The following is a 14669-nucleotide window of genomic DNA, read 5'->3' as shown; positions in this document are numbered from 1 at the left end:
GTGCACCAGGCACGGCGGTCTGGGAGCATCGTCACGTGTGAGCCATTGTGGCAAAACAGACGCCAAATGGGAGTGGCAGACGGTGTCCACTCGGGGTCTGCCCGCCACCACCTGGGCAAGCCAGCTGTCCACACCCAGCACCAGCCTCTTGTGACCACTGTCCCACTTCCTTTACACATGCTTATGAATATTTGCTCATGATTCACACTGTCCTCTTTGCTTTCCAATCAACATAGTCTACACTTAGTCAGCTCTCCCCTCCATTTGTTTCATGCATCACTGCCTCAGTTTGTCCGAGTGTTCCTTATTAGTGCTATCTCCTCAGGTGCTCCCACCTGAGCCAGCCATTTACTGTCTGAACCCTTTCTGTCCCCTTGTCTCTTTCTTATCCTGGCACTCTAGTCGCCTTAAGCCAAGGTCAAAGCAAGCTAAATGCAATTTCTCACCCCATATTCAGTTTTAGTTGACGCCAGCTTATTTCATTCATAGCGAACACGGCCTTACCTTGCCAGGGACATGGCACAGTCAGGAGCCCATTGCTTATTTCTGCCATGGTCAAGCATATGAACTTCTGAATGTGTGTGTGTGTGTGTGTGTGTGTGTGTCTGTGCACTTGGCTGCCAGCCTGTTAGCCCGCTGGGATGTTGGGCCCATGTGGAGGATTGGAAACTGAAGTGAGAGACAGATTTTGAGGGACTGGCCTCCTTCCACAAGCGATTATCGAAGCATGTGCCGTTATTTCAGTCGTAAAAGAAATGCCCTTTAACCCCCTCTAGACTACATCCTGAGTCGTATTGTGCGACTACTTAACAATATAAGCAAAAAACTACATTCTCTGCATTCTCATATCAAAATCATGGATTATGTGGGCTTGAACCAACCAATCCCAACCATTAAAATGCTGACATTCACTCATCACTATATCTTCAACTTTAAGCAGCAAGGGACCAAGATCCATTGTAGCAACAGGATACTACAGTGCTTGAGAGTGTCTTCAGGTGTTAGCCACAGCCACTTTCAATCAGACTATCTTGGTTCCACTCGAAAAGACGTCATGCAATGGAAGCTAAGTACGGTTGAAATGTTGTTCTATGGGGACTTAAACTGATTACTATAAGAGCCTGTCGTAGACTTTATGGGAAAGGTGTCTTAGATGGATGTTAGTGGATAGACCAGCAGATGGATGTGGAGACGGAGAGATGAGGAGCTCGATTGGAGGCGGAGAGAGACGGCTGATGGTTTTATATGCGGAATCACCGCAGACGGCTGATCCAGGAAATCAATGGGAGCACTGATTAAATGGGAAGCAGGACAGGAGTGCCTACTGTAGCTCAATAATCAAAAATGGTGCCTTTCAGCTGCACTGTGGTCGTGTTTCAATGAGGGGGTATTACAGTAACTCTTTGATGAATAGGCTTTAATTAGGGAAGCGCTAAGATTCGAGAAGATCTTCATTAACATTGAATTGATTTGTGTTGAGATGAAGGAGCTGCTATCAGAAATCTAATTGGTTAACAAAATTGCGCTAGCTAATTAGGATGCAAAGGACTACGTACTATGAATATTCATGTCGCTTGTGATTACATTTAACAGGTGACATATTTTAAGATGTTTGAGAAGTATATCAAAAAATATAGATGAGCTAGAATATGCTAGAATAGTGGTGCCAGAAGGTTTAATTTCTATATTTAATGACTATATTTAATGCAGACATTAATGGTCCCCAGAGGCTTCATTTGACTGACTTTGATGATCCCATGATGTTTCACCTTGTGTCACAATGACGATGCCATTTTTTGTGTCTTTTAGTGAAATGTCTCAACAACTATGGGATGGATTGCAATCAGATTTGGGAAACATGTTCGTGACCTCGTGAGGATGTAATAACTTCAGTGTTCCCTTAACTTTTAATGTAATGTCATTTGTTTGAGTACTTAAACCAAATCCCTTACAGGTCTATTGTGCAGGATTTATTCGTAGTAAATTAAATATAATTTCATCATGATTATGTTTTCGCTAGTTTATAATTATTATATAATTACCTTTGAATGAGGCTTTTATATCTACAGAGAGGGTGGGCCCTCTTCCACCAGTCCGCCATGTTGCACTGCAACATTTCTATAGTAGCCCAGAACGGACAAATGGACAAATTGACAGAATTTTCAAAATAAAACATATTCTTATGCTATATAATCATTCTATATTCTATATATTCTAATTATAATGATATGTCCATCCACAGTACAAACAAGATTGAATCTGACTTGACAGCTCATCGTTTGGAAAACCCACTGATCAATTGACCTTGAAACAAATGCTCTTTTTCACATCCGTTCTGTTTTGATAGTCCTTTTGTTCCATTTTTTTCCCTTCCAGTTTTGACCTTAGCAGCCACTGGTCTGCCTCTGCTCCATCAATTGCTGCACCTCGGGGCATCTCTCATTTCATCCCACAGTCACTGATATGCCCAGAGCTCCTCATTTAAAATAGGCCAAGCCAATTTCCTGAGTTCTCAGGGCTTTTCATGTCAAACATACTGCAATCTTCATGAATTGCCATATTGTCCCTCCTCTTCTCTGTCCTTGTTCTCATTTTCACTTTCCCTTTTGTTCCCTCTGTCTGTCTCTTGGTCTGATTCTTTCACAAGCGGGACACAGAAAAGAGGCGGATACATTGAGAGAGCAACATGGGAGGTTAATGGTTCAAAGGGTGATAATCAGCTCCATCAGCAGTTGTGTATCAGGTGTACAGTGGGACAAAGGCTGTAACCAAGTGTTGAACACCTAATTACATGTCATGGTAAAGTCAGAAAAGACGGAGAAAAACAGCTTGCATTTCATTGTTTGGAAGTTAGTACTTTTTTCACACATTTGTTAACTTCTTTCTGAGTATCTGCTGAGTTATCTTGTCCCAGTTGCCGTGGGAACATGACCTGGGTTGCTCACGTTGACAGATAAGAGAGGAAACACACACTAGACATTTAGCTAAGTTGGACGTCTGTTTCTGATCCTGGAAATGACTTCTCGAAGGATTTTCTTCACCGTGTGACTAAAAGGACGTTACAGCTCCATACCCTCTTTTGATAATACTGTTACAGTCTCTATTTCTCTGTCAGTGAAAGTATTCTCATATCTGAAAAGGCAGTGTGTATCCCTCTCTGTGGCATGCACACACACGCTCGCTGCTGTGTCAGTTGGGTTAATCCTAATCTGAACTCCGACAATGACAAAAGCACTAATCGGAGGTGCGGTACAAGCAAACAGAACAGAACCAGATTACGACACTGCGCTCCTGTTTATGTAATCTCCGTTGGGCCGGCTGCGCGAAGTTAATCTCTTTCAGAGAGGGAAAGCGGTTCTGCTCGGTAAATTAAGCAACAATGCAGCGATGGTATTAACGCCGCTTCAGGTGTGGCGTGTATTTTGCATCCATCGGGTTGCGGGCTGTTATGTCGTCTTACTCGCCATTTGGTTTTACAGAAGTAAAACCAGAGGAACTTCATAAAGAAATGATTTTATTGTGTGTAATATAAACACTGTTTCTTCTACGGTATGCTCATAGATACGCACAGCTTTGAGTTTGGCAGCAGTTCAAGAATCAACTGTATATTCTTGTTCATCTTAAGATCAGACTGAGTGACTTGGTTGATAAATGGAGGCCACTGCCGTAAGTGTTTGTGCATTATTTCACGGCAAAGTACTGTTGCAGTTCATGAGAAATAAACCTGTAAGCTTGTAGTGTGTATGTGTGTGTGTGTGTGTGGAGCCAACACCCCAACTGCTGACTGTGTGGTGGGGCAGTGGTTAAGGGTAACCAGCAGGGATGCATCCTTAAGCAGTTTTGAAAAACCACTTGGCTATCACTGACAGGCACCAACAGGCATGGAATTAGAGGACAACACCTCTTGGCACGGTTGATACTCCTCAGAAGAATAATTATAAAGACTGTTTGATCTGTAATACACTGCATCGCAACATGTTCTGGAGGTTTTGATAACATGAATGCACAAGGCCGACATTCATTTGTATGATTATGAATAAACAAAGAACGTGGATTCCTCTTCCGCTGTAGACAGTTTTCCCACCAATATTGAGCTGTGAGACAATAACGGACACTGCTTGTTCAGTATTTCAGAGGGAGTGGCCCTCGCACGAGCACCTCGTCTAAGCAAACACTCATTTCACAAAGGAAATGAGGTGTGGGAGAGAGAAACAAAGAATACCATGACAGGTTTTACACCTTTCTCTCTGCTGAGCTGTTATTAATGAGTGGGATGACAACTGGGGGATATTAAGTCTCACCACCTCCTACTTTGTCATCCTGTGGGGGGAAGAGAGGGGAGAGCAGGGCATCAGCATGGGACAGGGCTGGGTTTTAGGATACAGATGCAGTGGATCTATCAATCCAGAAAGAAAAGTTATAAATCGTATATAAACCAGTTATTCCTGCAAGCAGAGGTACATACAAAGATTTTGTGTTTTTAAGAACTTGCAGTGTTTCTTTAGATGAATCAGACCAGATTACAACGAATCCTGCCATATTTAAAGGTGCAATATGTGAGAGTTTTAATGTAAAGCGACAGACCACCCTTTTCCCACATTGTCTCACCTTTAATTCTGTTGATTCTGTTTACTTTGTAAAATGAATATTTTGTGTTCAGCCAAACTTCCATCAACACAGAGTTCTGCTCGACAGGATTCATCTGCCTCATGTGTGCTTCACACATTTATATGTATGTGACATGAATCAGGACAATGAATGTGTGTGTATAAACCCCAGTGTGTGTATGGCTTTGTAGGGGATAAGCTGAACTGAAACATACGGTTGAATAAGTTCAATGAAGTATTTATGAAATCGTAATATTCAAGTACATTGTCAAAATCGCAGGAGCTTCAACTTTTTGATGAAGGTAGAGAGTGTCTCAACATGCCATTATTACCGAAGCATTGTGATGAGAGATGCAACTACACCTCCAGAGAAGCAACAGCCAACAAATGAAATTCTCCAGATCTAAGGGCACATGCTTATTAGATACAGACCCCAGCAATTTTTTCAGTGTATTTTTTTTCCTTCTGTCAAAATAATCACAGTATGTTGTGAGGTAAACTATGGGAAGGGGGGGCTAAAAGACAAAGATGTAGCTGTTGTTACAGGACAGTTTGGCATCTGTGATCCTCATGAATGAGAGGATCTGTGGGGAACATGATCTGAGATCAGCAAACTCCTTGCTTTCGCTAAACACAAAATCAATTCTAATTTACAGCCTATCTTATGCAGGATTTACAGTGTAAACAGAGCTTTCTAGTGTATCTTCCATTGTATACAGTTGATCAGTGTCTTTTACAGCACAGTAAGTCACCTGTAGAGCTTGTATTCTCTACCTGTCAACACAGCCTTTCCTGGATGGCAGACTGACTGCTCAGTCATCTGTCAAGAGTTATTAGATCTGCCGTCTGATGGGAGGGGGGGGTTAAGTGTGTTTGTTTGCATTTTAAACAGTTGTTAAGGAACAGACACAATGTCTTGCAACAGATGATGGATATGCTTTTCCATGATGAGGGCAATATTTGATCGATAGAAAGAAAGAGAGCCGCAGGGAGAGGAAGTGAGGCGCAGCGAGGAAAAGTCCACATAAGCGATTAGTCTCTGCTGTTATCAGGAGAAAAAGGAAATGGAACAGGCCCCACTGCTGCTTCTGCCATTCAAGCTTTTGTCCTGTCGCTCTGTTTTCACTGGCAACAAATAAGTGAGGGAGGGATAAAGAACAGGCAGAGGTGTGAGGACGAGGACAAGAGCACAGAGACAAAAGAAGAGCTAAATGATGCTTTCCTGTGCAGTATAGATAACGCTGAGAAGAAAACATAACAGGGTAAGACTGAGCAGTAAAAGCGGAATAATCCTTGATCGGAACACTAAATGAGAGTAGATGCTGTCCTCTGATAAATGGACAGAGTGTTAAAGGGAACATGAACGCAGCGGCTGGCTTCCTCCGCTGGCTCTGTGCCAGAGGAGAGACAACAGAGCTCTGAAACACTCACAGCTCGAGAGAATACGATTAACTCTGTCTTTTTATGTGTGTGTATGTGTGTGTGTGCACGCTGCGTCTTTACTCAAGTGTTTACATTAGGGAAATGAGCTCTTTGGCTATCACTGGCCTGTTCTTTGAAGGTTGAGTGAGCATGAACACGCACAAGCACACACACACACACACACACACACACACACAAACACACACACGCACGCACACACACACACACACACACACACACATGCACACAAGCGCGCGCACACACACACACACACACACACACATATTCACAGGCATTACTGGCACTCGCTTTCACTGGCAGCGATCACAGCGGCCTGATTTTATTGGGTCTCTGGGCTTGTTGGTAACACACTTGGCATTTGGTCCTGGCTACTTTTTGGATCTTGATTGGATAGCAGGTCAGTGGTTGCGTTTCAGGTCAGGATTGCTGTAAGATTGGCTCATGACGGGGTGTAAGCATTTTGTAATCTGCAATTTGCGCACTACTAATAAAAGGGGTACAATAGTGTGAATACAAACCCAAACATGCACATGCAGTCATTGTCAATGAGTCCCCGAGCACTGCGTGCAGTTCCCAAGGAAACAGGACCCTCCTAAAGCGTTCCAGCTGAAGGAAAAAAAACAAACTAGAAACGAGACTAAGACTCTTTATTTCTGTTACCATTCATCGTGTGTTAGACTGTGTCCATAGTGAAAATATTGTGGTACGAATGAAACGGCTCCTTCATGTGAGAGTATCGCACAATAAAAAAACCTATTCAGGAACATGACATGTACATTTCTACATATTCATCAATACAGAAGTCTGTCTTATATATTGTTTCAAATCCAATCAAAATTGAAGCTGCTACAAACAAGAGCTAGTTGTTTTTCCTCTTACAGGTTTTTCTGCAAAATTATGCAACTTTTTTTTTACTGAAAACACACTTGACTTGTTCATTACATTAGGACATTTAAAATTCTTTCAAAATGATGACTTCGGCCCAATCCCAGTACACCCCTTGCCCCTGCCACTGCCACTTAGCATGAAATAATCCAAACCAGTTTGATGGTGTCTCAATTGCTAACTTTACATTATTATACATACGATTTGTGTATGACAGTCCCATAGTTTGATGACATGCGAAAACCTGAAACTTGACAGAAGTCCAGTAGTGAAGTGGCTGCAGTTGGTACTGCTCCTCTCATGTCAGTGCAGACCGGCAGGGTCGGAGGACGGGTTGGCCTTTAAAGCGCTGCTAATGTTAGCGGCTGGTAACGCAAGGTGTTCTTTTTTTTTGATGGCTTGATTGATACATACATATATGAAGTTAGATATATAAATAAAGTTGTGAGCAAATTGCAATCGTCCATGCTTTTCTATCTCCATCAGATGAATGGCATTGTGATAATACCGGGATTGCCTCAGTAACACGAGAGAGATCAACCCAGCAAAAGACGTCCTGTTAGAAAAATCTGGTTGTATCGTAAATACCATTGATGACAAGTGATGACGTGGAGATCTCAACCACTACCCTTTGTAACTCTGTTTTGAGGGGCAGTTGGTTCACTTGAAAATGAGGAGTAGGAGAACATGATTTAATTCTCCAACTTTTTTATCCTCCTTTGAAAATATTTATCCCTGACAATTAGTATATTTTTCAACAAAATGCCTTTTTATCTTATTAAAGTGCCGATGATGTCAAAATCAATGTTTGAGTGTTTGTTTTATCATTGATGTCTCGCTCTATATCTCACCTAGATGTTCGTATCAAGCCACACAATGGCAATCGTCTATCAATATATGTTCTCGAGCTGGCTGTTTTTACAGGAACACCACACGGAACAAGCAGAATGTCATGGCATGTGTTTGATATTGTCACGATAGAAGCAACAGTAATAAAAACACAAATAAAGAGTAAAATTAGCAATATTACAATTTTGTAAACGTGTATGAGGTTTAATACCCAGCCATGCACTCAAAAAGCACATTTGACGTCACATTCAGCTGCACTTCTGTCGCTCAGCCCATATTTTACTCTCTTCAGCAGTCACTATCTCTGCTTACAAAACAAAAGTGACCCCATCTTGACCCGGTCTGGACCTCGCATGGCACTCCTGTAGCTGCTGCACCAGTTGTGCTTTATTCTGCTCAGTCAGGTCGCTCTGGTACTGATCCATCACTGAGACAGCGGCATCTCCATGAGCCTCACAGTATGTTTTGTGATGTCAGCTGGATGTGTGAATGATGGAGCCCCTCTGGCACTTAATGGCAGCTGAAGGGCTCCCTGCTAACAGTTTCCATATGCCCGAGGACACATAGAACTTTTTTTCCCCATGCCAGGTAGTAAATCAGACTGTAACTTTATAGTGGGGAATCTGGAGAGATTCATATATTTTTGTCACACCTGGAATGAGGAATTTAAAGAATTTTAAACTATGAAAGGCAGGAGTGGGATGAGGGAAGCCACAAATGTCAGAACGGTCTTGGTCACTGTGTTCAGTATTCTGAAAGGTCTGCTGCCTCTCTCACGCTGCAGATTACTTCACTCTCAAATCACGCTTCAATGACTTTTGCTGCTATCAAAGGTTGACACGGCAATTACTCTGTGTGTGTGTGTGTGTGTGTGTGTGTGTGTGTGTGTGTGTGTGTGTGTGTTTGTTTGTGTGTGTGCATTTTTGTTTATTTGTGGTTTTTGGAGTCTGGTCCTAATTAGCTCTGTTGGGTTTGATAATTATTGTAATAAGTGAATTCCCTCAGAGCTTGTGGATAATGAGTTTCTGACTTTGTGTGTGTGTGTGTGTGTGTGTGTGTGTGTGTGCGTATGCGTGTGTGTGTGTGATTGATAAATAGATACATAGATAGATAAATAGGTAGATAGATGGGTAGATAACTTTCCCAAGGGGAAATTAGGTAAATTAGATACTATGTTGTTACCTTTTAAATTCAAATATTTATATAAAAATGTATTAAAAGAGTACAGAAAGAGGAAGAAATACAGGTGTGTGTGTGTGTGTGTGTGTGTGTGTGTGTGTGTGTTTGACTGTTTGGTCCCCGGGGTATTTAAGCCATTTTCCTATTAGTGAGCAAAGATGAGAAGAGATAGACGTCTTAATTTGCTGCATCAGGGATCAACAATCTGCTTCTCTGTGTCTCTCTCCTCGCCTGTGACTCACACAGACATTTAATCAGGGTGTTAGGGGCTATTTTTAGCTACTAAATGTCCTTTAGTGAGTGTGTTGTCTGAGTCTGGATCTGTGTGTGTGTGCGTGAGCGTGTGTGGGTGATGTTTCTGTTTCGATCAATGTTATGGATCCCATCTTTTGTTGGTGCAGCTGGCTTAAATGGTTCATCCAGCTGAGCCGCAGTGTGCTTGTGTGTGTGTGTGTATGTGTGTGTGAATTGATTATTTATAGCTGTTCCATTTCTTTTCCCTGTGGATCATGGGCAGGCTGTCATTATTGTTTTTTGTCCCTTTGTATGTGTGTGTGTGTGTGTTTCCTGCTCTTGTTTGATGCAGAGCTTGTGAAGACTTTCCTGAATTCAGCCACACTTGTATTAAGATGTTTTCTGCACCCTGTGATAATGAAGGAGGACACTCAGAAGAAACACGTAGGGTGTTATATCTAGACAATTCTTTTCATCATTGCGTGAGCCCAGTGATCACCAACTGGGATTTCAACGTTAATTTCTAACTTTCTATCTACTCTTTCTATATTTCTGTGATGTTTTGTCTGGACGTGTAAGACTACTTTTCATCCTCTTTTTGACCAGATAACATGTGGTCACAACATCAACTTGTCTTAAAACGCAAACTTGTGTGATCATTTTAATAATTTGGGCAGTCATGGGCAGTTTGAGAGGGAGGTGATACTGATTAGTGTCAACGGCGTTTCCTCACCATTGCAGTGAACATTTTTTTGCAGGATCTGCAAAGAAGACACCTTATGTCCTCTACATGGTGTAATTAAAAGCCTTAATTAATTATCGTTATCTTTCCAATTTCTCACTTGAAAGCGAGTGCTGCCTTCCCAGTAAGTGAGACAGTGATCAATGTCAGATGAGATGAAGTGAAACAGAAATGCACTGACTGTCCCCAGGAAACATGCCAAATGGAAAATATTGTGGGGATGCTTTTTTTTTTTTTTTTACTGATAGTGATGATGAAGTTCATTATCTTAATGGGGGGAAGAACTGACGACTGCAAAATGGTTTGCCTTATAGAGATCCAGAGTAGATGTTCCTTCCTTCCTTCTTTCTTTCTTTCTTTCTTTCTTTCTTTCTTTCTTTCTTTCTGTCTTTCTGTCTTTCTTTCTCTTAAATCAGGGTTACACCTGACACTTCTGACCTATAAATATTGCACACAAAAGACTGAAAGAATTGAGTGTAAAGAGAAGAGAGAGAGGAATCACCTCCAGCCGTTTACGATACAGCTGCAGCTGACACACACACACACACACACACGCGCGCACACTGTCCTTCCTTTGTGCAGAGCGGGTACACTCCTCCCTTTCTGTATCCATTTTATGTTAATAATTGGCTTAAACAGCACTCATATGGGATCTGTGGTTTTAGGGACATTAACCTCAATGTCAAGGTCACCTCCAGTAATAAAAGGGGCCTCATCTGTCTGCCAGCTGCTCTCTGTGTCACACTGTCTGCTCGTCACAATGAGGTGGTTGGGGGGTTAATATGCTGCTGCTGCTGAATTGGTCTGTTCTAATGTCTTTAATTCCTTCCTGGAAGACCCTCTTCGGTGACGCCCCGAGCCCTGAAAGAGGTCCAAAAAGTGCTGTTGTCAGCTGTGTGTGTGTGTGTGTTTCCGCAGCACTAAAACGGCGTGTGGTGAAGGGATTATTGTGAGTGGTGGGTGTGGTTCTTAATGCATGCTTGAGAAGAACCATGTGTGAAGTGAAGATAGTACAGTAGGCTGTCTTTGAACTGTGTGTGTACAGTATTTGTTACTAGACTTACTGTGCGTGTCTTTGTGGTTATCCCTACAGCAGCTGGATGTGGTCGGGGATTTCTCCAGCTTTTTTACGACTGTGTACAGTATGTGTGTGTGTGTGTGTGTGTGTGTGTGTGTGTGTCTTTTGTTGCAGCATCCCATAGGGGAGTCTGTGTTGCTGTCTTAGTGTGCGGGGGAGTTGATTTGCATCCCCTGAAGATTGAACTGGGGTGGCGGGGGGGGGGGCTTCGCATGTGGAGAGGTGGACCCAGTGCTCCGATACTGCTGCCTCATTGCTTTTTCCGCAGCTTAAAGTGATTACCTCCCCACTGTGTCCACATTGTACCTCTGAAAGCCCAAGATTAACAGTGCACCGCGTGACAGATCTTATGTTTTATGTACATTGCGTTATGGGAGAGCACCTCTATAAACTCAGTTTTCTCTCACAGTTGAGCACTGCGGCAAAAGCAAACAGTGTCACTCGTTTAAACTATGTGTTTCTGAATTCGAGATAGTGTGTCACCTCAGAGTTGTCCATCAGCACTCCACTTTGGTCCTTCTGTCGATATGAAGGCAACCTCCAATTGTCTCACCGCGCAGAGAAAACTGTCCCCTGTCACCAGTGAGGGGAGTCAGATCGCAACTCTCTCACATCCCTGCATGGCGGGTGTCCGTCATACATCTTTGTGCTAGATTCAAAGGATCTCTTGCACTGCCATGAATGTGACAAGGTGTCTTAGATTGGCCCCTTAGTTGTGCTGGTTTAAAAAGAAGCAGCTAATTTCTTTTCACTATCTCACCCACATGTCACTAACAATAACAACTCCTGGCTTGTACGGCAACTCCTCAGAGGGGACACACTACCTTCTTTTGCTCTCGCTGGTGTAGCGCCCCATAAATCACAATGTTATGATGGTGCGGGGCTCAGGAGTCCATAACTGTAAGCCGTCTGCGACGGATGATGGCATCATCTAGCGGCCAAACCCTGGATAAAACTAAACCGGACTAAGAAAGTTAAAAACAATAAAATGTAAAATAATCATTAAATAGATTTCCAAAAGAATACATAAGATAAACACAAGGGATAAATACAAACAACAGGTTTATGGTACGCCTCATGAACAACCTCCTCACTCCCTCAGGGATCTAGCACAAACTGAACATATCTGGCATATGAAAAACAAAACAGCCAAATTCTGAATAAGTACAGCATACAAACTGGAAGTCAAAAGTCCAGTTTACAATGATCGGAAAGAAAGTCTCTTGCAGTCACAGAGGAATCTCGCTTATTCCTGGAATTTAAGCAAGCGAGTCCGGATAGGTCCCAGGAGGTGAGCACATCTTCCATGTTGCCTTTCAATCTGCTGAGACTGGACTCTCAACCGAGTCCAGTGTTTCATATTTAAATATTTAACTTCCAATATCTCAAGATAATTCTGGAAGCAGTGATCAAACTGAATGTTTGGAAAATAAGTTTTTAAATAATTTCCACTTTATAATCTATCATTATGCAGCGAGTTCCACTGCCTAGGGGCATCAAAACAGAAGGCGACAGCGACATCTTCTAATCAGCCGTTTTGCCTGCGAGACGTACTTCTGTTCCGCTCCAACAAGTGAAAGTGATGCTGAATTTAAATACTCGGCCCTCATTCTGTCACTTGGTTCAGCGTTCAGGTGCTGTTGCTGCTTTGCCTTTGAACTCATCTAATCAGGGATTATTTTACAAGTCTGATGTCAGGTGAAAGCAATTAACTGCAATGAAGTACCTGTCAGGACGTGCAGCCCAGCAGACCTCTGAGGATTAAAAACTGATGTAATAATGACTTATCAGGCAAAGTCTGACTTCATGTCGTCATCGGCAGCAATCATTTTTTCTCAGAACTTTCCGTTGAATGCCTCATTACTCATTCTCCACATGTCCTCTTAATCAACAGCACCAACAATTTTGCTGTTGTTGATGCACGTGCTTGTCCTCAGGGTTGTTCCTCCGTCACAAATTTCGGTTTAGTTCCAGACTTTAACGTTGAATGGATGCGTTGTTTGTCTTCTGTGAGTCATTTAATGCTCCTTTAGGATAAAGATGTTCATGAGGATGATGTGAAGAAAAAAATCTGAGCGTTCGGAGTAAGAAAGCAGGCATACAGGCCTGTGTAGGCAGCTCATCATTGCAAGTTGAGTCATGTGGATTAAACCGCCACACTTGATCTGCACAGTGCATCAATACATTAAAACATTTCCGGCACAGTCAATATCATAAGATGATGACAAGTGCAACGTTTTACATTCTTGATTCATGGTGATACAATCGCTTCTTCCCGTCACTGACCATCTCTCTCCTTTTGTTCTCAGGATTCGTCCTCAGATGGCCAAGGAGAAGATCGAGGGCTGCCATGTGTGCACGCTGGTCACACCTGGTGAACCGCAAGTCCTCTTAGGTAAGGACAAGGCCTTCACCTATGACTATGTGTTCGACATCGACTCGGAGCAGCAGAGCATCTACCAGGCCTGCGTGTACAAGCTCATCGAGGGCTGCTTCGAGGGCTACAATGCCACCGTGTTCGCTTATGGTCAGGTATGTCAGAGTGGATTTTATTATTAAGAGTTTTTTTATGATTCATGAATACAGTAAAGTTTTATATCTTTTGTTGACTGTGCAATGGTGTGCCAGTTGCTTTCTTTTTTTCTTTCTTTCTTTCTTTCTTTCTTTCTTTCTTTCTTTCTTTCTTTCTTTCTTTCTTTCTTTCTTTCTCTCTTTCTTTCTTTCTTTCTTTCTTATTTTTAAGGTGCAAAAGAATTAGCTACCTGTAAAATTCACACTGAAAAAAAACAGAGGGCAAAGGAAATGCTGACTCTAGCTGCCGTTAGCTACTTAGTGGTCACTGTTGTTTACTACGCCATGCATGCATGCTTACTACAGTATTATTGTGTGGTTATATTTGTTTCTGGTCGTTATTGTGAACTACTATTCTAGAATGTCCTGTAGGCAGGCACATGAATCCTTTTGAGGTTTGCCATTTATGTGTCTAGTCTGGAAAATTGGAAAAACAGATCCCAACAAAGCCATTTTTAAGTTTATTTAATTCAGGTCCTCAGACAAAAGCCCTGAGCAGAAATTGATTGATTCAACCAATTCCAGTCTATTAAAATAAAATAGTGATGAAGTCGCATGTCTTTCTCAAGTATAAAACAGAACTATAGGGGCAATGCCCATGTCAAGTTTGAGAGCAAGATTCCTAATATATCTATATAGAGGATAAGGACCTCAAAGAAATTTAAAAAGCAGAAATTAAAAACAAAATACATGTCAATATTCTGTAAACTTCCCATACTTGCATCAAAACATGCACACCTTAAGACACAGTTAATTGAAGTTGAATTAACTGCTAAATCATACATGCAATAACCGGTTGTTGCACATAAATGTGTGATGTTTGGGTGTAAGAAGTAAACAGAACTCATGAACTGTGTTTCAGACGGGTTCGGGGAAGACCTACACCATGGGGACGGGCTTCGATGTGAACCTGAGCCAGCAGGAGCAGGGCATCATCCCGCGGGCTGTTCACCAGCTGTTTGAGGGAATCCAGAACTGCAGGGAGCGTGCCCAGGAGACCGGCAGCCAGCCGCCTGAGTTCAAAGTCAGCGCCCAGTTCCTCGAGGTGGGCGACGCGTTCATGTGGATGTAGAGCACACGT

At 42.4% G+C, this 14669-nt stretch overlaps 1 protein-coding gene across 9 annotated transcripts in view; it reads left to right on the top strand.

Annotated features, from left to right (window-relative positions):
• The window catches only part of kif21b (kinesin family member 21B), a 64534-nt gene that overhangs the window by 11551 nt on the left and 38314 nt on the right, over positions 1 to 14669 (top strand). For all 9 annotated transcript variants that reach the window (XM_030419469.1, XM_030419474.1, XM_030419467.1 and 6 more), the window contains exons 2-3: positions 13327 to 13549; positions 14451 to 14633. In XM_030419469.1, coding sequence (XP_030275329.1) covers positions 13327 to 13549; positions 14451 to 14633 — 406 coding nt within the window. The remainder of the gene's footprint in view (positions 1 to 13326; positions 13550 to 14450; positions 14634 to 14669) is intronic.

This window comes from Sparus aurata, chromosome 6, assembly GCF_900880675.1.
Source record: "Sparus aurata chromosome 6, fSpaAur1.1, whole genome shotgun sequence".
Taxonomy (NCBI): domain Eukaryota; kingdom Metazoa; phylum Chordata; class Actinopteri; order Spariformes; family Sparidae; genus Sparus; species Sparus aurata.
Note: the sequence above shows the minus strand (reverse complement) of the source record. Positions and strands in the feature narration are given on the sequence as shown.